Source organism: Zeus faber (assembly GCF_960531495.2).
Source record: "Zeus faber genome assembly, chromosome: 13".
Classification (NCBI taxonomy): domain Eukaryota; kingdom Metazoa; phylum Chordata; class Actinopteri; order Zeiformes; family Zeidae; genus Zeus; species Zeus faber.
Genome location: NC_137198.1, coordinates 14,173,133 through 14,197,257, shown reverse-complemented (window position 1 = coordinate 14,197,257; position 24,125 = coordinate 14,173,133). Strand labels below are relative to the sequence as shown.

The window sequence follows — 24,125 nt, the reverse complement described above, 5'->3', positions numbered from 1 at the left end:
AACCCCGAGACTCCAGAAAAGTATTTTAGGTAGAAGTTGATACGTGTTTCCCAATAAAACCCCATGCCGAGGTAACTTTGTAAAACATTAACGGTGTGCGCCTCCTTGGTGCCGAGAGGCCAGTGTCTCTAGGGAAACTCGGGCCCGAACGATCTGCCGCCAAATTCCAATCGAAACGGCCGTTCCTTTGCACTTTTCCAAAGAGATCGGGTTTTTCCGAGCTCCGATGTCAAAGGAAGGCAGCATTAAAAGGCTCCCTTTGGAACCTCCGTGCAAATGATTGGCCATACATAACATATACTGTACATATAAACTCAACGAAGAGACAAACGTTTATTTGTCAAATATTTTATTATTAAATCTTATTAATGTAATATTAAGTGCAGCCTATTGTGTCAAAAATAAAGTACAACGTCCCATGACCTTGCTCCAGTTAAAGGGTTAATGTCAACCAAAGGCGTGATATACTTTAATTTAAATAGTTGGAAATTTAGTTTACCCAGTGGATTGGCAAAAAAATATATAAATTAAGCAATAATGACATTAATTGATCAAGTTACTGTTATATGAACAAATAAATGTGTAACATCATTCAATCAATAAAACAATGCACTTTCATGAAAGACTAACTTTCTGCATTGTGCGTTATCATTCATACCCTGTTTCTAAAGTTGATTGTTGTTTTATATATTAAAAAAAAATAGTTTAAAAGGGAAATAAAAATCACATGCTATAAAACATGGCGTTTACAGCGAAATCATTTGTTGCATGGTAGAGTCTTACCAGAAAATATATATATTTTTAAATTGCCTATGCTTCATTAGATCTGACATTACAAGTTTAATGTCAATAAAAAACAAATAAATGACTTTCCTTGGCTTCACTGTTTAAGCATTAATGCAGTCATGACAAAGCCATGTCATTATGGATTCCACATACTAAACTTAGCATTTTAACAATGCAAATGCAAATGCAAACTTTTCAAAGCAAGTCTTTCACACAAATTATTGAATTTATCTACAGAAAACCCCTCCTTTCACAGACACACTCACTAGATCCTCTGAGTGTGGCCAGGAGGTCATAGCCATAACTTAACCACTAAAATGTTCTAGTCAGTCCATTGCTCATCTTTATAGTGCTATGAGAAGACTTGCTGATGAGGCAGGCGGTGGCAGCTTTTAGCGTGTTGCTAGGTGACAAGCTGTGGGAGCAAACGCAGGGAACAGTGGTGCCCTATAAAACCATCAGGCGTTTCTATGGAACCCCAAAGCTGCAACACCATTGCCACCTCCTGCAGGGGCAACGACACTGCAGTCAGAGCTCACCTCTGGGAAAAGAAGGAATAGCAACAACAAAAAGGCATATTTACATCTACTTACCGGTAAAATGTGGATTTTACTAATAACTGTACATTTACCACCAATATGAGTCATCCTGACGATACAATGAAATATCATTGACATGTGTGGTCAAGGTGAGAAGTCATGCTTTCAGTTTGCAATAATGCACAACAAGGTGTCAAAATACAGGAAAATAATTTACAAGGCAGCACTATGTGAAAATTGGAGTTCCATCTTGCCAAGTCCTCTATATATATTATTCCTCTATCAGGACACCTCAGAGTTCATCTTCTGCTAGAACCACAGCTGCTTACTAACGGAAAGAAAGAGGCTGTGTATAAACTTGGCACTTCATTATTGAAAAAAAAAAAAAAAACTCATAACAAAACAAAAAAGCTGTGTTGTATTGGTAACTACAAATCTATGTTTGATGTGTCCAGATTTATGAACGTATAATCAATTTCTAAAGAGACTGAGCAAAGATAACTTTGTGGATAACGTCTTCATCCTGCAAAGTACACATCTTACCCAGGCCACTGATGCCTCTTGTCGGTTAGAGGAACGTAGACCACGCCCATTAGAGCTTTTTTCAGGAAGGTCCCATCGCTCTGCCGGTCGTACTGTTCTAGAACCTGGCTGCCGCCGTCTGGACCCACTGGAAGAACCAGACGCCCACCAGGCTTAAGCTGCTCCAAGAGCTTCAGAAACAGTGCAAGGGAAAGACGACAAGTCGAACAAGACATTTACTGGAATCGATTTTTCGTTCTATTTTTAACCTGTGTCTATTACCGGTGAAGTTATATTCAAGAAAATTTGCTTTCAAGTGTAAATCCAAGATGTCCTTACAGCCTTGGGAAGTGTAGCTGCAGCGGCTCCAACGTGAATGGCATCATACGGCGCTCCATCCAGGTACCCAAGCCTCCCATCCCCTACTATTGGAGATATCAGAGAAAAAAAATAAAAGAATGCTTGAAATGAATTGATTACCACAAACATTAACAAAATCAAACAAATCTGGGGTCAAGTCATATCCTCTTCTTAGCGCTATGGTTTTGCCTGTTAAAATGCATAATAAAATAAGAACATTACATTACTGGAGAAGTTTTGCCTCGTGTTTTGGAAACACACCAGTTTTATTGTAGAGAGTGGGCAAGGTGGAACAAGCCCGGAGCAGATGTAAAACAGGCCAAGACAAGGGCTCCTCTCCTGTGTGCGTGTGGGGATGGGGGTTTTACTTGTTGCTCGGCTTATAGAGCTTATTGTGCGTAATCACCAGGTGTCATGACATTTCACTGCATATGTATGTGACAAATCTCTTGATCTTGATCGTTGATTACTCTAACGAGCAACGGGTATAGAGCCACACTGATCCTGGGCTCAATTACCTAGACCCAGCACAGGTGTGGCTGCTCAAACCACACCACCACAATTACATAATCTCTCAAAATCTTGCTAATTTAAACCCAGAGTTGAGTCCTTGGAAATGTTGGTTCATTAAAAATGATATTAGTTTTAACATGTTAGTTTGCGGAACATCACTCACCCACAAATTTGATGCATCCAGAGGAAAGCAGCTCTGGGTCATCAGCTTGCACATTTTTCACCGCTGTTTGGACCAGTTCCTCAATATGCTCAATCCCCACCACTTTACCACTGGGTCCAACCTGCACACAAAAGAAGAGTTGACGCATTGTTTCTGTTCAGAAACGCGTGCCACGCCTTAATCAGAAGTATTTGAGTGGATAAAGTCAATAATGAGCTTAATACAATAGTGGAGATTGAAATTACCATCCTGGCGAAGCAGGAGGTAAGATAGCCACTTCCTGCACCCACATCCAGTGCCGAGGCTCCTTCAGTTAGCTTGTCACTCAGCACTTCCAGAGCATGAGCGTGCTGTCAGAAAGATCAAGGCCCATAAAAAGGTCAATGCATGATGTGTAAATCAATGATATAATATGCAAGTCAATTATTTCCCCCAGATCTCTAATCTGACATGTGGAAGCATTAGATTTATTGTTTCATGTTGGAGCCCATTCCTTGAAGATGATACTACTCACCATGTGTGGTGCGCTTATGGTTGCTCTGTACCCTGAGTTTAAAAAAATGAAAACCTCTTCAATGCAAAATACAAAAATGTATTTTTCTTTCTGACGGAGAAAATGAAATTTGTTTATACCAATGGACTGAGGAGAGTCTGCATATGGGTAGTCTCTAGAATAGACTCCTCTGTCTGTAGCCAGCATGGCATTAAACACACGGTCACTGCGGATCACTCCTTGGTCTGAAGGAACAATGAAGAGGCGATGAGGCTGAACTTCAAAATTATTTCAATTAAGAACAGTGGTGGAAAGCAACAAAGTACAAGTACATTTTTCAAATACTACTTACTACTGTACTAAAATGCAGTACTGTACCTACTTAAGTATATTCATTTTCAGGACCTTTGACTTTAATTCTGCAACACATTTGAAAGTAAATACCTCAGCTTTTCACTCCACTACTCAGTCATTTTACTTTAACTTTGATATATAATATTACTTCTATTCATATCAAAAGCACGCCAAGGCCAAAATGTAAAATTATTTTTACAGATAATGTATCTAACAAATTGCTGATTAGGTATTGTTCGCCAATGATTCATTAGGGGAACTGCCTTGAAAATAGAGTTAAATGACTTGGCCAATAAAGGCTGACGCTGATTGAAATGACACCGCCTGTATTATTTATTTCATAAATTGTGATCAGTATATGGATGAAAAAGGTAAGAGTCCCCCACTTTATGCCGTATTATAGGCTCTTATTATAGGCTATGGGCTCTGTTATATCAAGGCAGTGGATATGACAAGTACTTTGTTGGGTTTTTTTAATACTTTAAGTACCACCCAAGAGAAGCACTCAGTGAGGATAAAGTGGATTTTTTACTCATATGTAACATGTGAAAGTGCGCGTTCGACCGCCGGTTTCAGCGCACCCCTGCGTCGTCTACGTCCACTTTAGTGCGGACGTGTGGTGCGGAGTTCACCTCGCAGCCTGCCGACGAGCTCCGGATGCGTTTTCCCGCTGGACATCCACGCCATGGTCCGGGAGAACAGCACACCCATGGGCACCGCTACCACCGCCAGGCGGAACAACGCGCGCATGTCCCGGAGCGCATTCACCCGACGACGGCGGACAAACAGTCAATAGCCCGCCCGCAGACACGGGAGGCGAAACGCAAACGCGCGGAGGTCGAGCGCGTTTGCGGGTGCCGCGCTAGGAAACCAGCCGTTGGGCGCAGGGCGCGTTCACCTTGACGGCCCGTCGCCGACGACCGCGGCGCCCGAATCCGCCCGACTTCCTGGTGCCCTCTCGGGACGACAGCAACGCTCCCGTCGCATTGGCTGGTACCGTTCCGACGCGGGGGGGGGGGAGCAGCCCGTCGGCGTTCGGGGAAATCGGAGCGGCGGCCGCGCCGTCCAATCAGCCTTCTCAAAACACGGAAGCGGTTCGGTGCTGGTCGTAACGTTGCGTCCGACAGAGTTCGTGGTGCTTAGCTGGGGGGGAGGTGGCGGAAAAAATATTCTTTATTTGTACGTTTGAAGGCCCCGTTTGTTTTTTTAAATAGGTAAGACGATGCAGCGGATAATGAAATAACGAATATTTGCAATTTCTACCAGCAACTCGTTGTCATTCAGGGGTTGAGCTACTGTAAGAGCGCAAAGCGCGTTAGCCTGCTTCATAGCTATTTGACTAGCTAAACTCAAACGAGTCCCCACTGGTCAATGATCATTTATTTGAGATCTTCTGTTTTCGTTTTGTGTTGTTTTGTGTGTGTGTGTGTGTGTGTGTGTGTGTGTGTGTGTGTGTGTGTGTGTGTGTGTGTGTGTGTTTCTGCCCGTCTCGCACCCGGGGCTCACTAAGTCGTCCACGTGTCCGATGTTTCGCACCAGAACCCGGGCCACTTTCGTGCTGGCGTCCCCCGCGAGTCCAGCGCGATGATCGACGATTTCGAGACGCAAGAGGTCCGGACGAGTGGGGAGCTGTGGTCCGAGATCTGTTCCAGCCTGCCAGAAACACGGGAGGGACCGGTGCCAAGTCAAGAAAACAACGTTCACTTCACGGACTCCTTTCAGCCATCGTTGCAAGCCGGGTTGCAGCCCAACGGACGAAGCGATTCCAGCGCCCAGTGGGAACCTATGGAGGATTCTGAGATCTACATAGCCAGTTTAGGTACAGACACTATTTCTGCTTCTCTACCCCTGAGCCCACATCACCACCACCCCATTTTCTTCTATAGAGGCACATGATATCAATTTATTTCAGGTTTCCTGCTTTGATATTGTCATCCACCCCACCCACCAACACACTGACGTCTTTTCACTGCTTCGACTGCACTGTATGTTTGTCTAATTTCCTGCATAATGAGGGAAATACTGCTTGCGCAAATACTTTATAACTTGCACTCATCCAGTATCCGGTCCCTATTATTGGCAAGCTGCAGGAGTCTGCAGGTCTTTGAAGGTCTTTAATTTGTTTTAACAAATATTGGGCGCCATTCAATAGTCTTAAACTGATTTTATTTGCCCCTATATTCATTTCTGTCAAAGTAAGTCCAGTTCTGCATCATTATCACCATTTCTGTTGTAAAACCCTAAGACCACAACTGAACCTGACGCTTGCTGTCACGCTTGCCTTTTACACTTACCCAACTCAACTACTGAGCTGTTGTAGGTGTTACACATTGGAACAGACTTTTCTCCATCTCGGCTTTTAGAAAACCGTCTGAAGAGACTAAAGGGCCAATCCAGTGACGTGACTTCAAGGGACATGCTGCGCTCTCTGTCTCAAGCCAAGAAGGAATGCTGGGACAGATTTTTACATGATCCTCAGACCTCTGAGCTTTTCCAAGGCAGTGAAATGGATGATGGGTACGTCTAAATCGAGAGATCGATATTTGTTATTTCCTATCCTCTAAATTAACTCTCAAGACAAAACAAAATTGAGAGATTTTCTGGTGGATGAGTTAAACCTGTGCATATTTTCTTGTAATGCTTTTGTGTTTCTATTTCAGATTTTTTCGTACAGGTGTGAAATATGGATAGATGTATATTGACCTTCTACACACTTGTAGGTGGCAGACTGTAGATTGAATATTGGAATTGGATGTGTTGTAATCATATATAGACTATACATAGGAGAAAGAGAGAGAAATTTTGAGATTTGTTTCAAGGCAGATATTTCATCCAATAGTCCACTCCAACGTTTAGTTAGCGTCACAAAACAATATGGACGTGTCTGTGTGGGGAAAAACTTTCATGTCCGTCCTCCAGAAATCACGAAGCTCTTTCTCTTTCAGTGCCCTGGAACACTTCAAGAGGTGGCTGATTCCTGAGAAGGTGGCCATCAGTGCCGAGGAGCTGGAGTATCTCTTGAGGCCATCTCAGAACAAGGACGCAGCCGATGATGCCACCGACCCAGAACAAACACTCAACGAGCAGGAAGCAGCCGGAGACAGAGCCCCCTCTGAGGAGGAGGAGGATTGTCCCAGCCCAGAGAAATAACTGATGTAGTTGTAGTATGTAACTGATAACTAGTTAAGAGCTTCATTTTTTTGGTAGGTGTCCATTTGCAATCAAATGCAACCGAATCGCAAATTTCAGTCGCCTTCTCCTCGTACCAGTTGTTAAACTAAAATGCAGTATTTTGAACGAATCTTTGAACATACTTTGGTGTTTGTTTGTTGTCATCTTCACTTATAATTCCCAAGCAGCTGGATGTTGAGTCCTTTGTCAGTTGCGTTGGTTCAGATGCATAAGGCCAGGATCTATGACTTGTTTATTTTTATACTCAACAGTTGTGTATATGTGTCTTCCATCAAATACTTCCATTCAAATCCGAATTGTGGCAAATGTCCTTGAATACACGTTTTACTATTTAACAATGTGATTATTTTACAATATGTTGTGTATATACCAGAAAACAGCCCAGGTGAGCACTATGCAAGTCCTCGGGCTGCCTGTCATGAATGATTTTGACTATTAGAAGACAGAGACTCTTACCAGCCCTGGACTTAAGTATTGGGTATGGTAGGACGAGCTGACAAGTCCTTTATTGTCTTCCTTCACCACTACTTTACCAGTTTCGAGCAGAATTGAATCAAACTTCTCGGCTACTCACAGTGTTCTAATTTAGTGCGTTGTACTTTACAAGCTAAGGTTGGCATGTTACTGCTATGTTAATTCAGTCCAAATATCTCCTGTGTCCATACCTTTATGTTGCAAAGACCCAATGTATGTTTTTAATGTACACCCTAATGTGTCAACCAGAATAAATGTTTTATTTCTTTTGTATTCTAAATAGAATGGATTCAATGTAAACGTAATACAAGTGGACATCCTTACTCTTATTTGTCATTCTAAACAAAGGAATTCTATTTATCCAAATAATTGGTTTTAAGTGTCATCACACACACTACTTGATGAGGAAACTGTGAATGAAAAGAGATTCATCAAAAATAGCAACAAATATGAATTCATACAAGCAGTAGGCATTGTTGCCAGATATCTTGCTGATGCCAGATTTGTTGCCAAAATCTTATTAACCAGACTTAATATGTTGGGAGTCCTAAAAGCTAAAAAGTTCTAGAATACTACTCAATGTCAGAGACATGGCTGGACTATTCCATCAGTGGTATTGAAATTGAAAAATGTTATTTTGAGGAAAGGTCGTATTCGCAACAGGGGCGGGGTATGGGTTTATACGTATATGAAAGCAAGCCTTTATTAAGTGGTGATTTGGAAGAATCTTTTACCTCCTGCAAAGATTTTGACAAGGTTGAGATTATAATGATTGGTGACTTCAACACGGATGTTTCAAATGCAGATCATGGGATGTTCAAGGCTTTGGATTTACAACAACTTATTCGAGAGCCCACTTGAGTAGGGAAACTAAGTCAAACTGTCATACATCTCTCTTGGTGTCTGATCGATCTATGATTTCCCAGATAGGGGTTGTAAATTGTACCTTGAGCGACCACTTGTTTATTTATTGTACAAGGAAAAAGGAAAAGGCATTCAAGGATCACAATACAATCAAAATTAGGTCAGTCAAGAACTACAGCCGAGATCATTTTTTTGGAGTGCATAAATGCATTAGACTGGTCTCCAGTGCTAATGTAGGGATGTTGATAAAGCATTGGAACACTTCACATGTCTGTTCTTAAAGGTGGTGGACAAGGTTGCTCCTATGAAAATAATAAGAGTGAAACAGATCGGACCCATGGATGAAGAGTGGATGAATAGTGATACACCATTACCAAGAGAAACAAAGCCCTTTTCCATTTTAGGAAGTCCAAAGATCAGGGTGACTTGGATAATCACAAGAAACTGAGAAATATGTTGCAAAAAATTAGCAATGAGAGTAAAAAAGCATTTTTACACAAAATAACCCAGAGACACTTTGTCAGTTTCTAAAACAAATTGGGTACAGCAAAAGGCTCAAGACGAAGGCAAATAATATCGGTCTCAACATTCATGGCGAGCTTTCCTCTGATCCATCCAAGGTCACAGAGAAGTTTAATACCTTTTTCACATCTAGTGGATAGGCTGCCGGGCAATCTTGAGATGTGTGATGGAAAATAAATGTTCCAATACAATTTACAACTGGGAGCGGACTCTTTCTGGCTTTCTAGGGTTCCAGAGGACAAGGTGTTAAAGCTATCGAAAGACGTTAAATGTTCTAAAGCAACCGGGCTAGATGATGTGCCTGCCAGATTTCTGAGTGATCCTACTGCAGAACATATTGCGCCGTATCTCACTCACGTTTTTTAATCCCTCCATCGAGTCTGGTAGGGTAAACTATCGACCTGTTTCCATTTTGGGAGTCGTATCAAGAGTCTTTGTACGACAAGTAGTCGTAGCAGCACGATGCTAAAAGAAAAAGTGACATGTGCAAGTACAACTTGATCGTTGAATGTTATAAATATTAATAGATGAAAAAAATATTGTGTCTGTGGCAGCAGTCTCTGAGGGTGGAGGTGGGTGTGTGTGCATGCGTGCGTGTGTGTGTGTTTCAATCCTTGATGTGTGTGTGTGTGTGTGTGTGTGTGTGTGTGTGTGTCAGTGTCCTTGATTGATGTGTGATTGTGTGTGTGTGTGTGTGTGTGTGTGTGTGTGTGTGCGTGCGCGCGCTCGCAGTTCCTCTAATCTGTCCTGTGGTTTGGCAGAGAGGGGAGTGATGGAGGCCACAGCTCTGGGAAAGTAGCTGTTCCTCAGTCTGTCGTTGCAGGATTTTGTTGCCCTGAACCTTTTGCCGGACGGCGGCGTTTCAAACGGGGAGTGGCTCGGGGTGTGTGGTGTCCTCGATAATTCTGCTTCCCTTCTTCCTCAGCCGACAGGCATACAGTAGATAGTGTTCAGGTTCGGGAGCGCCTTTTCCGACAATGGGATGGGCCGCCTCCGCCACACGATGCAGGTTCTTTGGCTCGGCGGCTGTGCGGCTGGCGTACCACACGGTGGCGCAGTTAGTCAGGATTCTCTCGATGGTGCTCCGATAGAAATCTCAGCAGCAGTCTCTGTGGGAGCTGGGCCCGTTCCTGAGGAGTTTTTGTTGAGCCTTTTTTTTTTTAACCAAGTGTGAGGTCCATGTCAGCTGTTTTGACAAATCTACTCCAAGGAACTTTAGGTTTTCCACGCTTTCCACTGCTTCTCCGTGCATGTGGAGAGGGAGGGTGGCCCCTCGCCTTTGTTCTCCTGAAGTCAACAACCCTCTCCTTGGTCTTGGAGGTGTGTTAAGCACCAGGTTGTTGTCCTTACACTTCTCAGCTAGATGTTCCACCTCAAGCCTGTAGGCTGCTTCCTCATTAGCTGAAATCAGCCCAACTATGTAATACTATGTGACACTGTAGAGCATCAGATTCTGCTGCATGTGGCAGTTTCACCTGCCACCGCACACCATCCGAGCTGCGTCTCCAGGCCCCTCCGACACAGAGACACAGGCGACGGGGTTGAAAAGTACCAGTTTTATTGTAGAGAGTGGGCAAGGTGGATGGACAACACGTCATGTCAAGGACCCCTCTCCTGTGTGTGAGTGTGTGGACGGGGTTTTACCTGTTGCTCGTTGATTACTCTCACCAGCAACAGGCGCACAGCCGCCCAGATCCTGGGCCCAATTACCTAGACCCAAGAAAGGCGTGGCTGCTCAAACCACACCATCCCCACACCACACTCACTAAACTAAAGGCTTTGGGTTTCAATAGCATGGCTTGTGAGTGGATTCGGTCATATTTGACTGCTAGGCATCAAAGAGTTGCTATTAACAGCACTCTATCTGAGGCGAGAGGGAATGTGGTGTGCCACAGGGAAGTGTCCTCGGTCCTTTGCTCTTTCTGTTATACATTAGTGACATGACATATGTTTGCAAATGTAATCTTTTTTCGATATATGACTCAGCTTTATTGGTTTCCCACAAGGACAAGAACATTGTTGAGAGCCAGTTAGGTGATGAATTGGAAAACATCAGTAACTGGCTGTCTGAAAATAAATTATCTTTGCATCTTAAGAAAACTGAATCTATATTGTATTATTCGGTTTAAAAATAAGGTCGAATAGGTCCTCGGAGCTCAGTTTGAACAATGGGAGAGGCTGATTATATCTGGTAAATACTTAGGTTGTGAGTTGCACAGATCCCTGAGTGGAGAGATTATGGGACAAAAAGTTATAACCAAGGTGAACCAGAAAATTACATTTCTGGCTGGATAATGAAACCTTAGAAAATGTTAGCATCCGTTTTAATTCAGCCTCATTTGAGCCTGACTACACCTGTACAACATAGTACAGTAGCACTCCCAACGTGATTAAGACAGCTCAACAGCTCAAAATAAACTAGTCAGGGTAAACAACCTTAGCCCAATGACTCTCGGTCACAAAAACAAAACCAAATGACTTAACACAAGGGAAATATCCTTCCATGCTATTTGTAGTTGAGGAAAACAATAATTTCCTGGCTCCCGGGTTGATGCCTCTCTTTTTCCCTTCCAGTTTCATTTGGATTTAGGAGGTGGCAGAATAAACACCATGCCCGCTGGAATGACTCGCACTTCAAGACGAGTGCGCAATGATAGAAATCCCTAAAAACGAGTAATCAGAGACATCAGATTAGCGAGCGGTTTAAAGTGTTTCGTCCGCCTCGATTCAGAGGAGATTACTCTCCGCGGGGAATGGATGGGGACGCAGGAGATTTGCAATTTAGGTTTTTCCAAAACACTAAGAGAAATGAATGTGCCCAAGGACCGTCCGATAAACCAGATAGAAGTCAAAAGAGCAACCTAAAGCTTAAACCAACTATTTGATCATCTATGTATTGCAGAAAAAAAAAACCCCATACAATGTCCTGGGTTGAATCTCAAACTCGTAAACACAGCCCGATCTGGACGAATCCAATCTGAGCACAGGCACAACTGGAAAAGCACTCAGCAGCCCGATGACTCATTGACACTATCTCGCAGAGTCTGGAAATTGGGTCGGACATCCAGGAGATGCCCTTGTACTGTATATGGGGAAAATCTTTCTCGGGCTTTTCTGCGGAACCTCAACTCAAATGCAACTTGCCGATACCGACAAAACTCTCATTCCCCCCCATCTTCTCTCTGCTAGTTACTGGACGGAACTCAGTTGTGCACACACACATGTACACACCGTGGCCTGATCCTGTTGTGCTTAGACTATACTGTACACCCACCACTACCTTCTACTGACATTCCCCATCAACGCCCTCCGGTATTCCTGAATATATTATCAATGAAAGTAAAAAAATGGCACTGTATATACGATTATTTGGGGGATTTTATATTTGTATTTATCAACTGATAAATAATCAATAGAATATGAACATCGTCTCTTATCCCACATTTTGTGCCTTTGCAGATGCGAGGCGTGTTCCGACCCCGCGCCATTCCAAATGCATATACGGACCGAGTAGTCAGAGCCTTCTTTCACCGCTCTACTCACAGGAGTTAAAGGATTTCGTTCTTCTGTCACCACCTTGAGTACTATACACCCTTGTCACGACTGCTTAACCCATGAACTTTGTTTTTCCGACAACGTATAGCACTCAGTGTTTGACCAGTTTAACCTCGGGACCTTAAAACCTATCCCTCTGTGACCCACTGGAAAATCCATTCCGCATTCTCCTTTCTCGTGGGCTCCCCATAAAGCTCCTCCGTGCTGCTTTGCCGTTTTTTCCAAAGATTCCACTCCTCCACAATTTCAGTCCATGCAGCTTAATCTTCCAGATGTTAAACCGAGTATGTCAACGACGGTTCAGCGAAGCAGGTGTGAAATACAATGAGGACCAAACGGATCGTTTCGGTCAGGGAGGTCAGGCAGAAAAAAAACAAAAAACAGCCTTTATGGACATTTGGCATGGACTCCGTGACAGTTGGCTCCAAAGGTCAGTCTGCCGATTTGTCGAAGGCGGTTCCAAGGTATTTGTGCGGCTCCTTCTCTACTGTTTTGGCGAGATGCTGCTTGTCCGAAAGCTTCAGAAACAAGGAGGAGCAGTGTCTAGATAACATCAATGTTAAGGTCTCTTTGTGATGACAGGTGTTAAAGCCACAGGCCTGGGGTCATTGGGTAGCACTGGGTTGCTCATCTGGGGCGTGTGTGTGTGTGAGGGGGTAAGATGGATGACATCCACAGGATTGGCGCGGCACGCTGCTTCAGGGAGCGGTTAAGCAGGTCGCAGAAAACCTAATCCCGCCTAAACCTAAATCTTTGATGTGAAATCATTCTGCTCCGAAGTCGTATTTGTCAAAACCGCTCTTAAAGGGGTGTTGGGACTCAGCCAGCTGTGTGCTGTGTGCAGTATTCCTCCAGCAGCAGGTCAGGATCTTCATGCCTTGATGAAATACCAGATGAGAGATGGACTGCTGTGTCTTTTAATTTGAACAGCCTTTTTCTTCTCATTTGATTTTATTCTAATCGAGGATGGCATTCTGGGTGACACATCACATCCAAATCTGTGCTTCAAATTGTCTTTCAAAGTCTCACTACCCTCATTTATTTGTGACGATCAAATTCTGAATTTCTTCCTATTATGACCGTACGGCTTATCAGTAGAAATCTAGATGGTAGAGTAATATATCTAGATAGTACTTGCTACATCTGCCCCCTTGTGGAGAACTACGGTTACTGCAGTCTCGTCCAAGGAAACTTGAGAAAACTGGACCCTAAAACATCATAACACAACACTTTCAAACGCATATATTATTTATTACAATTAAATATTTGCTTTTATAATAACATAAGTCCATTGAAATCATACAAATAATCTGTGCTTAATAGTTCCCAGATCTTTCCCAAATTCCATGCAAAGAATCGGAATACAAATACACTTCAAACCAACCAATGGTGGAGTAGAGAAATCCATGTTTTGCTCCCCTCCTCCCTCATTATTTTTGGTACAGACAGTTAATGCGGGTGGTTCAAAAGCAAACCGGCATTATTGGACAAAAATAAAATGTATCTGGAAGGTGCATTCATATAACGGCAAAACTGTTACATCATCCTCTTCAGAACTTGGAATAAAGGTGAGATGGAACAGGCACAGAGGGCCACGTAAGACGTACAATGCATCACACATCTTCATAAACCAAAGTCCATTAAGTGATTCCTAAGGCAGCTAAGTAAGTGGCTTTCAGCTCTAATGCAGAACATCTAAAGGGTAACCAGACCATCCATATGACACCCTATTCTACTACGTTGTGTTGTGTGATATTATATAGTTTATGTGGATGCATGGCCAGGTTCGTGGACAGATTATAAAGTTGAGGAAACACAAAATCTGGAAAATGGGGTCGCGCTATATGGAGCTCGAGAAGCGGCAGGCGGACATCATGGGCATCATGGGAATGTTCAATAAGGCAGCACAAGCTAGGGCAAAGGCTATCAGAGAGTGGAAGGTCAAATGAAGTTAAGAGTTATCTTTATGGGAAACGGGACAAACCTTCAGCATTCCACGGGAGGTGAAAGAATAAGAGAGTGTAAGATGCAGGAGAATTTGGACATTTTGGTCCTTCGGTTCTGGTCATTTGTTTTATTTTGTGCGTGAATCTTCTCGGGTGGGTGTTTTTTTTTTTTTTTTTTTTTTTTTTTTCTAACCTTTTTTTTGATACGGGATTTGACTGGCTTCTTTGGGAACGACGTACAGTATTTAATCAGCCACAGATAAAACTATGAGAGCGGATCTTTAAATACTATTGCAAGCGACGGACACACCTTACTTCATCGTAAAGACAGTGCATATAGGGAGGGGAGTATATCCTCAACCTCCTTTCTAACGAGGAACGCAAATCATTCTTTTTTTTTTTTCCTTTTTTTTAAAACTATACATCTCTTTAAAAATTATCTCTTGAAATAAATTATAAGCTCTTACAGAAATAAATACATATCTTCTTTCGGACACAGGAATGAATCATCACAGATCTCAATGCTTTGCTCAGTACATCTGTCGCTATCTCATCCAGGAAGAAACAAGAAAATATGTGACTAACTTCTGCCATCTGCCGTGTGCAGACGCTCATCCAGATAGATAATGCAAATATAGAAATCAGCCGACACGGGGATTGAAATAATACCTCCAGCAGCCACCTAGGGGAGAGTAAAGTACACAACAGTTAATCCTAATGGGCGGCTCGAGGGCTCTTTTTCGCACGGATAAACCGAAAAACACAAAGGCGGTGCCAACGCCGGTCTCTGCGTGTCAGCCCTGAAGTGCGATCTGGATGAATCGGAAACCTCGAATCGAAACCCCCGCGTTATTATTTGCCATAGCTGTGTTAAGAAAGAGATACAAAATTGTCTTGTAAACTAGTGCTAGTCTAGTGAAAGTTGGAGAAAAAAACAAAAAACAAAAACAAAAAAAAAAAACAACAAAAAAGAAAAAACAAAACAAAACAAAAACACCTGTCTTGGAGATGGCCTGTGTTGTTTTGTGGAGAGCGTCAGATTCCTGAAACAATCCCTTAAACGGGCGCTGGCCGGCTCTCCAACGCAGCAAAATCCGTCCGCAAATGAGATTATGACTTTGGCGTCTTAGGTCTTAGAAATCTCTCGTCTCCTTTTCGGAAGCTGCTAATCTTTTTATATGCGGTGCCGAAACAGGCTCCCCCACCCCCACCCCCACCCCCCTCACATTTCATTAGTTGATGCATTAGTTAGACGCATTTCATTGAGACATCTCATATCTCTGACGGTAGGATCTTCAGTCATTCCTTCCGTCGGTCTCTTCGATTTTAATTCTCACATTTAAATTTTGGGAGCCTCCGTGGTATTTCTGTATCGAAGAACAAAAACAGCTCACACAGGTACTTATACCAGAGAGCAATCACATTGGATATTCACATTGCATTTATATAACTGATATCTCATTTAGAAAAAAAAAAAAAAAATCCCATCATTTTTAAATAATGAATTATTCAGTGTAGGCAAGACCTATTCCTTATTTAAATGAGCTCTTCTCCGAAACTCATATCTCTATGACATCATGTGTTACTTCTCATAGAGGTTGTGGGTAGGTAGGTAGAAATGGTTCAAAGGAAGAAAAAAAGGAGTAGAATGATGTGATATCCTGCACTGTGTGTTTTGTGACTGCAGCGTGGTCGCTACTGCAGGTTCTTGAGGAGGCGTCCGTAGCGGAAGTCGTAGACGTGGCGACAGACAAACACCAGGTCGGGGTCGACGTCGTCGGGCACACAGCGGTGGGCTGGCGTGGCGTGGCCCAAAGTGGGAGGCACCACGACGGAGGTGGCGCTGTCACCAACACCCTCCTTACGGCACTTAACCAAGGCACAAAATCTGGAAATGAACAATAAACAACAGGACTTAACCCCACAATTCAATACGGATGACAAGGATTCCGGCATTGCTAAAGCATAACAAGACATGAACACAACAATTATGATATTAACATAAGATGTGATGAGAGAAGGATGTTAACATAACAAAATTAATAAATAATTGAATACATATTAATAGTAATAACAACAACAAAAACAACAATATAATAACAATAATAATAATAATAATAACAACAACAATAATAATAATAATAAAAATAATAAATGTAGCCGCAGGCAGCAATACACGGGGTCCAGTTTAGTTGCGTTGGGTGCGTTTTACAGTTTCCCAGGTTCTCTGACACGCAGCACGATTTTACAGGTTACTTTGAAGGCAGCATGGGCTCCCTCCGGTCTGTCGCCTCCTGGTTGCTCGTCTCGCGGAGCAACTACTATGCGGTCTACACAGCGCAACCCTCCTGTCTTTAAAACAACCGTCCATGTTTGCCTGTAAACCAGAACTTCTCATTGTTATAATTCACTGTGTTGTCAGTGGAAATCGAGCTGCACTCTCAGAGGTGGGTGGCAGTTTGGTGCTGTGTCGGGCACGTCATTTATTTGTTGAGTTTTTTATTTGGATTTCATTTTCAGTAGGTTGCGTTTCTATGAAATACGAAAAACGTTGTGGTATTTCTGTGAGTATTTACCATTGTATGGCTTTTATTATTCCGACGCCTCGCTGGATCTTGAACGCATCACTCAGGCGCACATTTCTGAGTTTGAGGGACGCGCTGACGAATTTATAAGGATTATTTTCTATTCCTTTTTACATTAAACCCGCAAAGTAATGTGGACCACGGATTTAAAATATCAATCGCACAGATGTACTGATATCCACCAATTAAGAAGCTATATAAATATACATGTAAATCAATAATTTACATACAGAGTGACCGAGTCTATGCCGCCCATTGGACACGGTCCAACTGGACATTCTCAATTGAAATCTGTAAATTTATAGTAAATAATATGACGTCATAAAGCGTCTTACTGCAAATATCATCCTGTTCGTTTTAGAACGAGACGTGTGACGTGTCAGTTAACCACTTCACACCAATATTTCGGGTCAAAGTTGTTTGGTTTTTCACTAATATCTGCTCTGTTTGTGGATGGATTTGGATTTCAACCATGAGATCCTTGTGACATAGCAATTTAAACGACACCTCAAACGCGTTCGTAGAATCTGCTGAAGGTTGTCTTCCAGATAGTTTTAGCCGGGTTGGACATATTTCGGCGTCAGATGTACAGTACTGGCTCATCTGTGTAAAATCGCTCAAAATTTGGTCAGTTTTCGCCAATATCTGCTCCGTATGTGGAGCAATTTGGATGAAACTTCAACCACAAGGTCTTGGTGACAGCGCGGTTCAAACAAGACGTAAATTAAAAAAAATTCGGAGAATTTCCTGATCCTGAACAATAACAAGGGGCTGCCGAACAATAACTACGGGCTGGACCCCTGATAAACTGAATGAAACAACATGGTAAAGTAGAATGAGTAGAAGTAGAATTAAATCGCTCTTTTTTTCCCCCTTCATCTTACCGGCAATACTGTGCCAATGTCAGGACATAGCACTTGTCTTCAATACAGGCAACACTGTTCACATCCTGGTGACGAGATGCAAAAATCTCATTCTAGGGAAAGAGGGGGGAAAAAAAACAACATAAATATAAAAAACAAAATCCTGAATAAATTTGAACTGCATTAGAAAAAAGGTCTTTTGAAAAAAAAATTTCTTTGACAGTGAAACATTATATCGGTGTCCGCTTTTCATTCACAGACGGACGCCGAAGAAGACGGGTGCAGGGCATTTTTCCGGCTCCGTCAGGTCCACAGTCGTCACTCATACGATGGAACCGCTCCGCTTTGTTTGTTGTTCGGCAGCGCGGGCCGCGGAGTGATCGATGCTTTGTCAACCACGTGAAACTAAGTGACTTTCAAAAACGGAATGAGAACGAATGATCTCACCTCACAGTGCATGTTGGCGATGCGGCCGCCCTGTGTGTGTTCTGGACGGTAGTACCAAAACAAGCTCATCATCATCTCCCCTGATGCAAAACAATCAGTCAATTACTTTTCTTTTACAGCCAGTTACACAGAACTATAACTTTGTCATTGTTTAGAATGATCTGGGCCTGTGGCTGAAGGTCCTACCTGACTCGGGGTCTTCCCAGAAGGCAGAGATCTTGGCCACGTAGGGCAGGGACTTCTTCCTGGGTCCGGACCTCAAGAGAACCGTGTCTCTGACCAGGATGACGTCCCCGTCTCTGTGGACGCCCTCGAAACAGTTCCTCAGCACGGGAGCCTCCTCCCCCTGAGAAAACAGAAGCTTGAGGTTGTACTCAGGTCGCTCATGTAGCATGGATATGATGGGCTGTTGTGGAAGCTGTGCGGTAAGAAGCTTTTTCCAAGACATCTGTAATAAATTGACCTATTATCAAATTACGCAATTGATCAGTATTTCTGCAAGTTTTACGTAAAACATTTGTCACACAATGCCCTTTCTCAGTTTCCATGTCAACAAAATTAACCAAAATATCAAAATGTACGACACCTGCCTCAAAGTGATAAATAGATAGACACATATAGAGATAAGCGATATAGAGATAAGCGCCATAGAGATAATAAAGATAGAGATAACAGGGATAGAGATAGACAGACAGACGGATACTCTATTCATTCCCTATGGGAAATTACAGTGTACCAGCAGCTCACATTAAAACAATAGACAATAATAATAATAATAATAATAATAATAATAAAGTAATAACAAAAACTATAGTAATACACCGCAAAGCTGAAAAGTTAACAATCCCAATTCCAATGCTGGATCTTTCTTTACGTACCACAGTGAACACCTCCTTCTCAAAGGGAACGCCCAGTGGCAGCCAGCCGTTGGTTGCCCTGCGGCGGCCAGTCTTCAGCTGCTTGGCGACAGCGCGTTCTCCGGTGTCACTGGAGCCGACCTCCTTCTTCTTCTTCTCCTCCCTGTTAATCGGGCGGAGAGCAGAATCGACGCCGCCGGCGCCGCAAGCGCCAGACCTGGAGCCAGTGGGGGCCTTGGTGCTCTGCGGCCACTCCTTGGCCACCTGCGGCGGCGCCTGTGGCCGGCCGGGATCCGAGGGCGGGCTTTGGACGCGGGGCACTGACTGGCCGGCTGGAGGCACAGAGGGTACGGTGGGGCAGCCGGCGAGGGTCCGGGGGCTGGGGGGGGAGAGGGGGGCGGAGGAGAGGCTGTGCTGGTCGCTGAGAGATGACTGATGTTTCTCTGTGGAGAAAATAATAAGCAAGAGACGCTTAGAGGGTAGGGGAAGGAATACAAGGAACTCAGACTCAAAGCGAATGTATTTTAGCGTCCGACCAGTGTGATTAACATCTTGTTTCAAGATTAAATAACAGAGACGTGACTGATAATCATTTGTTATAAAGAGCCTGCGGAAAATCAACCAGCAGCAATTAAAGTCAATTAGTGCCCCACAAACATGCATGTACACACACACATGCAAACACACGCACACGCACACGATAATATGTCTAATAGCCCTGTGTGAGAAAAGGAGACAGGAGGATAGAGAGTAAGAGTGAAAGATAAAGAATGACAGTTAAAATTTGTAATGAGTACTGTGTAATGAGGTTCTGCTGAGGTCTCTTTAGGAGTCTGCATGCACGCACGCACACACACACACACAGCGGTGCAAGAGAACGACGTCAAGACACGTCGGTTTAATCGGAGTCGGGAAGTTACAAGTGCTGCTGGGGGACAAATAAATTACACACACAGGAAATGTTTATCCCCTGAGGGCCAAGGCTTTTAGAATCACTTCCATACAACGCATTCAAAACATTCTGTTGAAACAAAAACCTGACAACCTCCAGTGATAAAACATTCAGATGTATGACACACTTTTCAGTAAAACGAATGAATTGGATGGGTACTAGTTTCGGCCGCTAGGTTGGGTTTCGGCTAGTTTATTGCACTCAATGTTTACTGTATTGTGACAACAACACACGTAAACACAACAGCTACACATCAACTTAATGTTTAATGATAATTTGAGTCCGCTTACCTTTGTTGATGCCGCGGTTGTATTTGGTGCAGTCTTTGGAACTGATGGAGCACCCTCTAGTGCTGATGTTTGGTATAACACTGGCATAGGCCGAATAGCTGTTGATTCCACAAGGCTCCCCGTAGCACGCCCCCATCGAGGTGCAGCAGTACAGCGGATGGGAGATGCCCGGAGTTTGCGGACCGGGGTCGCGAGCGGTCTTGGGTCTTTTTCCGCTCCTGGAGCATAGCGTGATCGGCGGTATAGAGGGGGGTGAGCTGTCCGGTTGGCTAAAGTGGACGTAGTAGCCGGGGCAACAGGTGTACCTGTGTGGACTGATGGTGATGGCTGCCGAGTGGGCTACAGTGTGAGAGGGATGAAGGTGGTGGTGGTGGTGATGATGATGGTGGTGGTGGTGGTGGTGGTGGTGGAACACCTCCGACAGAGAACCGTCCTCGGGCTCCTTGAAGCTCTTCTCGTCCAGGAAAAGGGCCAGTCTGTGGCAGTACTCCACGCAGCGCTCCTGGGAGCAGCAGTAGCAGGAGGACACCCCCGTCTCCCCCTGCTCCTCCTTAATGGACTTGAGGGAAAACCCCAACGTGGAGCCACACGGGAACCCAAATTTGTAGCAGTCCTCCACCCCGGCGTCCCGTTTCCACTGCCCCTCGTGATCAAAAGTCTCTGTTTTACAAACACTGGTGCCTCTTGTTACGTCAGATGTTAACTTGGAATGGCCTAAATCCTCCGTAACCCCTTTTCCGTGTTTGAGCTGCTCTTCTGCTTTGGGACGTGTCAGTCTGGTGTCCTGCGCCACTCCCTCGCTCATGGGTTTACAGACAAGCTGGTTTTGTGCCTTGGCCGCCCCGCTTTCGATCCCTGGAGTACATTCTGTCTTCTTTTTCCGTCTGCTTCCGTACGGCGCGCTGGTCAGCTTGAGCAATGTGGCGGCGGTGAGCCCCGCCCGGCGCCGAGGCGTCGGCGTGAACAGCGTCAACCAGTCTATCTCCTCGGCCTTCTTCGCGGGCTTCTTCCGCTTCTTCTTTTTGGGTCTCTCACTTGGGTCTGGTTCCGGTCCCTTGGCAACCTCTTTGTCCGTCCGGTGCCCTTCATGGTCCTCTATGCGCGCAGCTTTACTCAGACTATCTTTAGCTTGGCCCTTGCCGCTATGTTTCTCTTTCTTCGCGAGATTTGATGCGAGACAATCATTTCTGTAGAGAAGCAGGCTGTTGACAGCCTCTGCGTTGAGGGAGGCGATTCTCCTCCTACGGGGCTCGGGGAAGGCTGGGGGCTGCGGTACTAAGGCTTCTGACGGGCTGAGTTTTGGTTCTGGTGCTTGTTGATCGGCTATGGAAGATTTCCTTCGTAAAGACTTGGTCTTGGAATTGGTCCTTCTATCCCAAGTGCTGGATAGCTCGTGCTTTCTACCTTCTCCGCTCCTCGGGAATTGCTTTCCCTTAGCGAGCGCTGTCTTCTCTTCCAGACGGGTGAGCAGGACGCAGCAGTCGAGCGCGTCCCCGTCGCCCAGCGAGGGCCTCTTCTTCCTTCGCTGACGACACTTTCTCTCCTCCTTTCTTTTCCTTTGTCGCGGCTCATTTTTCTCCCTCAGTTTTCCTTTCCCTATGCTGCCGCTTTTCCCCTTCTGACGTTTCCCTCGTTTTGGCGGTTTAGGTGGCTGAGCTCTGACCATGGTCCCAGCAAGGGTGTGCGCACCCCCACCACTGCTTCCACCGGTTCCCAAGGCCTACTATGGTGTGTCAGCTCAGAGAGGCCCTTCCATGGGCATGGTCATGGATCATCACATGGGCCCATACACCCCCTGAGGGAAAGACAGATTGCACACTTTAAAGTCGACCATGGCTCGTACACAGTTTGACATTAAGAATGTCCTCCAGTTGAATGAGTACTATTTAGACACGTCACTATTTATTCACCAAAGGTTTTAGCATTACACATATGGCTTCAGGCAGATGTGGACCAAAAAAGAAAAACACTAGCATTTCAATCTTCATTTCCATATTTTTCATGTCAGTGGTGGTAATCTTTGTAAAGCATGAACCCTTGGTTGAAGAGATAAATGACTCACATTCATGAGCACGATGAAAGATTTTAGAGTTTTTCCCGAATCAAACAATTCGAGAATTGAAATAGTTTGTACACCTAGAAAGACAACGCAACGCGAATGCTTGTAATGTACACTGATCAGCCACAACATTAAAACCCACCACTAATAAGCACTAATATTGTGTAGCTCCCCCCTCGTGTCGCCAAAACAGCTCGGATTTGTTGAGGCATGGACTCCATAAGACCTCTGAAGGTGCCCCGTGGTATCTGGCACCAAGACGTTAGCAGCAGATCCTTTAAGTCCTGGAAGTCGCGACGGCCCCAATGGATCCTGCTTGTTGTTCCAGCACATCCCGCAGATGCTCCATCGGATCGGACCCTTACCCCGCCCATCCACATTATGTAGAAGAAAACGTGATTTATCGGCAAAGTTTCTGTTCGAAAAAAATTGTGCCGGTCAACGTGTCCTGGAAGTTTACAATGTCCCGGACAAATGGGAGAGATTGCGGTCAAATATTATCTGTATCTATTGAGCTTAAAAACTATTGATAAGCAGGCTATATAAAGAAATCGATTTATAATATTTTTTATTGAATATTCAAGATAAAATAGTTCCCGTCAGTTAACACAGTTTTAAAAATAAATAAATAAATATTACGCATATTATGATTTGAAATCAAATCATTTCCGTTTGTGACCAATAAGTTACAAGTGCAGCTGCTTTAATTAACATTTTACTCAAACACAATTTTGATAAAATCATAAAACAAGATAAATATGGCAAGTAGGTCTAAATAAATAATAAAGTTTGTGGTGTTGCACGTCTTGTTGACATATTTTACACAATGGGTATTTACCGTCTGCTTTGGGTCAGAACTTAAATATCCCAGAAAACTCCAAAATATGGACGTATGTGTCATTGTTGTTACGTTACGTTATCTTTCGGCTTCTCTGAGTTCTGGACGCTGTGCTTTGTCGCTGCTCAGTGTGTGCTTACAAGCGCAACCTGTACATGAGGGAGGGGGTGGAGCTTATTTCTATGTCGACGTACATGAATGGTTAGAGATGAGAGGGCAGCTATAGATCGTCCAAACTCATTGGCTTTCTGTTGGAACTTGCCAAACACTGAAATAAACAGAGCTGCGGATTTTTTTTATTTCTATTTCATTTCACCATAGAGGAAAAGAATACTGTGATAATTATCGTTATCGTTTTATCGCCCAGAATCAATTAAAATTGCGCTTGGAGGGAATTATTTTCACTGGACATTATGACCGGAGAGATTTAAATATGTCGGATTTCAATGGATTTTCCCAATCAAAAACCGAAAATTACCAAATAACGGAAATTCTGTTCATCAGACCAGGCCACCTTCTTCCATTGTTCCATGGTCTAGTTCTGACGCTCATGGGCCCATTGTAGATGCTTTCTGCGGTGGACCGGGGTCAGCATGGACACTCTACGCAGCTACGCAGCCCCATACACAGCAAGCTGTGATGCACTGTGTGTTCTGACACCTTTCTATCTGAGCCAGCATTTAAGCAACACTATGTTACTTTTTTTTTACCTCAAAATAACAGCTTCAAAATCATTTAGATGCTACACCGACTTGTAATATGGAGAATGGCACCTCTTTCATCTCCACCCACCCCCCGAATGCTTGTTCTTGCACTATGTAACTTCTGTGTTCGGGTACGAAACTATGGGAAATGTGCATTATGCTTTATGGCATAATGCACACGCAATGGTTTGGCTCTGGTAAATATAGTTTTTTTGCCTGGTAAAAATGTATTACCAAAAAAAAAAAA

General features: G+C 43.9%; 3 protein-coding genes across 5 annotated transcripts; 1 reads left to right on the top strand and 2 right to left on the bottom strand.

Annotated features, from left to right (window-relative positions):
- Positions 1–338: 338 nt before the first annotated feature.
- pcmtl (l-isoaspartyl protein carboxyl methyltransferase, like) lies at positions 339–4,692 on the bottom strand. Of its 2 annotated transcripts, none has more exons than XM_080012841.1 (8): positions 4,363–4,692; positions 3,517–3,621; positions 3,398–3,429; positions 3,129–3,233; positions 2,884–3,004; positions 2,187–2,272; positions 1,869–2,038; positions 339–1,327 (listed from the first exon to the last, which is right to left on the bottom strand). In XM_080012841.1, the coding sequence occupies exons 1-8, from the start codon at positions 4,478–4,480 to the stop codon at positions 1,315–1,317; spliced, it is 750 nt and encodes a 249-aa protein (XP_079868967.1). In that variant the 5' UTR covers positions 4,481–4,692; the 3' UTR covers positions 339–1,314. The 2 variants fall into 2 exon arrangements, with proteins under 2 accessions (XP_079868967.1, XP_079868966.1); XM_080012840.1 differs by having other exon boundaries at positions 339–1,291.
- A 159-nt stretch (positions 4,693–4,851) lies between these two features.
- ccdc32 (coiled-coil domain containing 32) lies at positions 4,852–7,670 on the top strand. Of its 2 annotated transcripts, none has more exons than XM_080011776.1 (4): positions 4,852–4,944; positions 5,241–5,549; positions 6,094–6,247; positions 6,676–7,670. In XM_080011776.1, the coding sequence occupies exons 2-4, from the start codon at positions 5,315–5,317 to the stop codon at positions 6,878–6,880; spliced, it is 594 nt and encodes a 197-aa protein (XP_079867902.1). In that variant the 5' UTR covers positions 4,852–4,944; positions 5,241–5,314; the 3' UTR covers positions 6,881–7,670. The 2 variants fall into 2 exon arrangements, with proteins under 2 accessions (XP_079867902.1, XP_079867903.1); XM_080011777.1 differs by having other exon boundaries at positions 4,855–4,944; positions 5,270–5,549.
- Positions 7,671–15,532: 7,862 nt separating this feature from the next.
- On the bottom strand, positions 15,533–21,943 carry bahd1 (bromo adjacent homology domain containing 1; the record flags this gene model as incomplete). The annotated part of the gene is made up of 6 exons (XM_080012004.1): positions 15,533–16,171; positions 17,753–17,844; positions 18,179–18,258; positions 18,365–18,524; positions 19,057–19,478; positions 20,278–21,943. The coding sequence occupies 6 exons, from the start codon at positions 21,941–21,943 to the stop codon at positions 15,979–15,981; spliced, it is 2,613 nt and encodes an 870-aa protein (XP_079868130.1). The 3' UTR covers positions 15,533–15,978.
- Positions 21,944–24,125: the final 2,182 nt, after the last annotated feature.

Coding starts and splice junctions, on each gene's coding strand:
- pcmtl (XM_080012840.1), bottom strand. CDS start 4,480: ATGCGCGCGTTGTTCCGCCTGGCGGTGGTAGCGGTGCCCATGGGTGTG. Junction 3,430..3,516: donor AGACTCTCCTCAGTCCATTG/GTATAAACAAAT, acceptor TTTTAAACTCAG/GGTACAGAGCAACCATAAGC. Junction 2,273..2,883: donor TGGATGCATCAAATTTGTGG/GTGAGTGATGTT, acceptor TATCTCCAATAG/TAGGGGATGGGAGGCTTGGG.
- ccdc32 (XM_080011776.1), top strand. CDS start 5,315: ATGATCGACGATTTCGAGACGCAAGAGGTCCGGACGAGTGGGGAGCTG. Junction 5,550..6,093: donor GATCTACATAGCCAGTTTAG/GTACAGACACTA, acceptor CTCGGCTTTTAG/AAAACCGTCTGAAGAGACTA. Junction 6,248..6,675: donor GGCAGTGAAATGGATGATGG/GTACGTCTAAAT, acceptor TTTCTCTTTCAG/TGCCCTGGAACACTTCAAGA.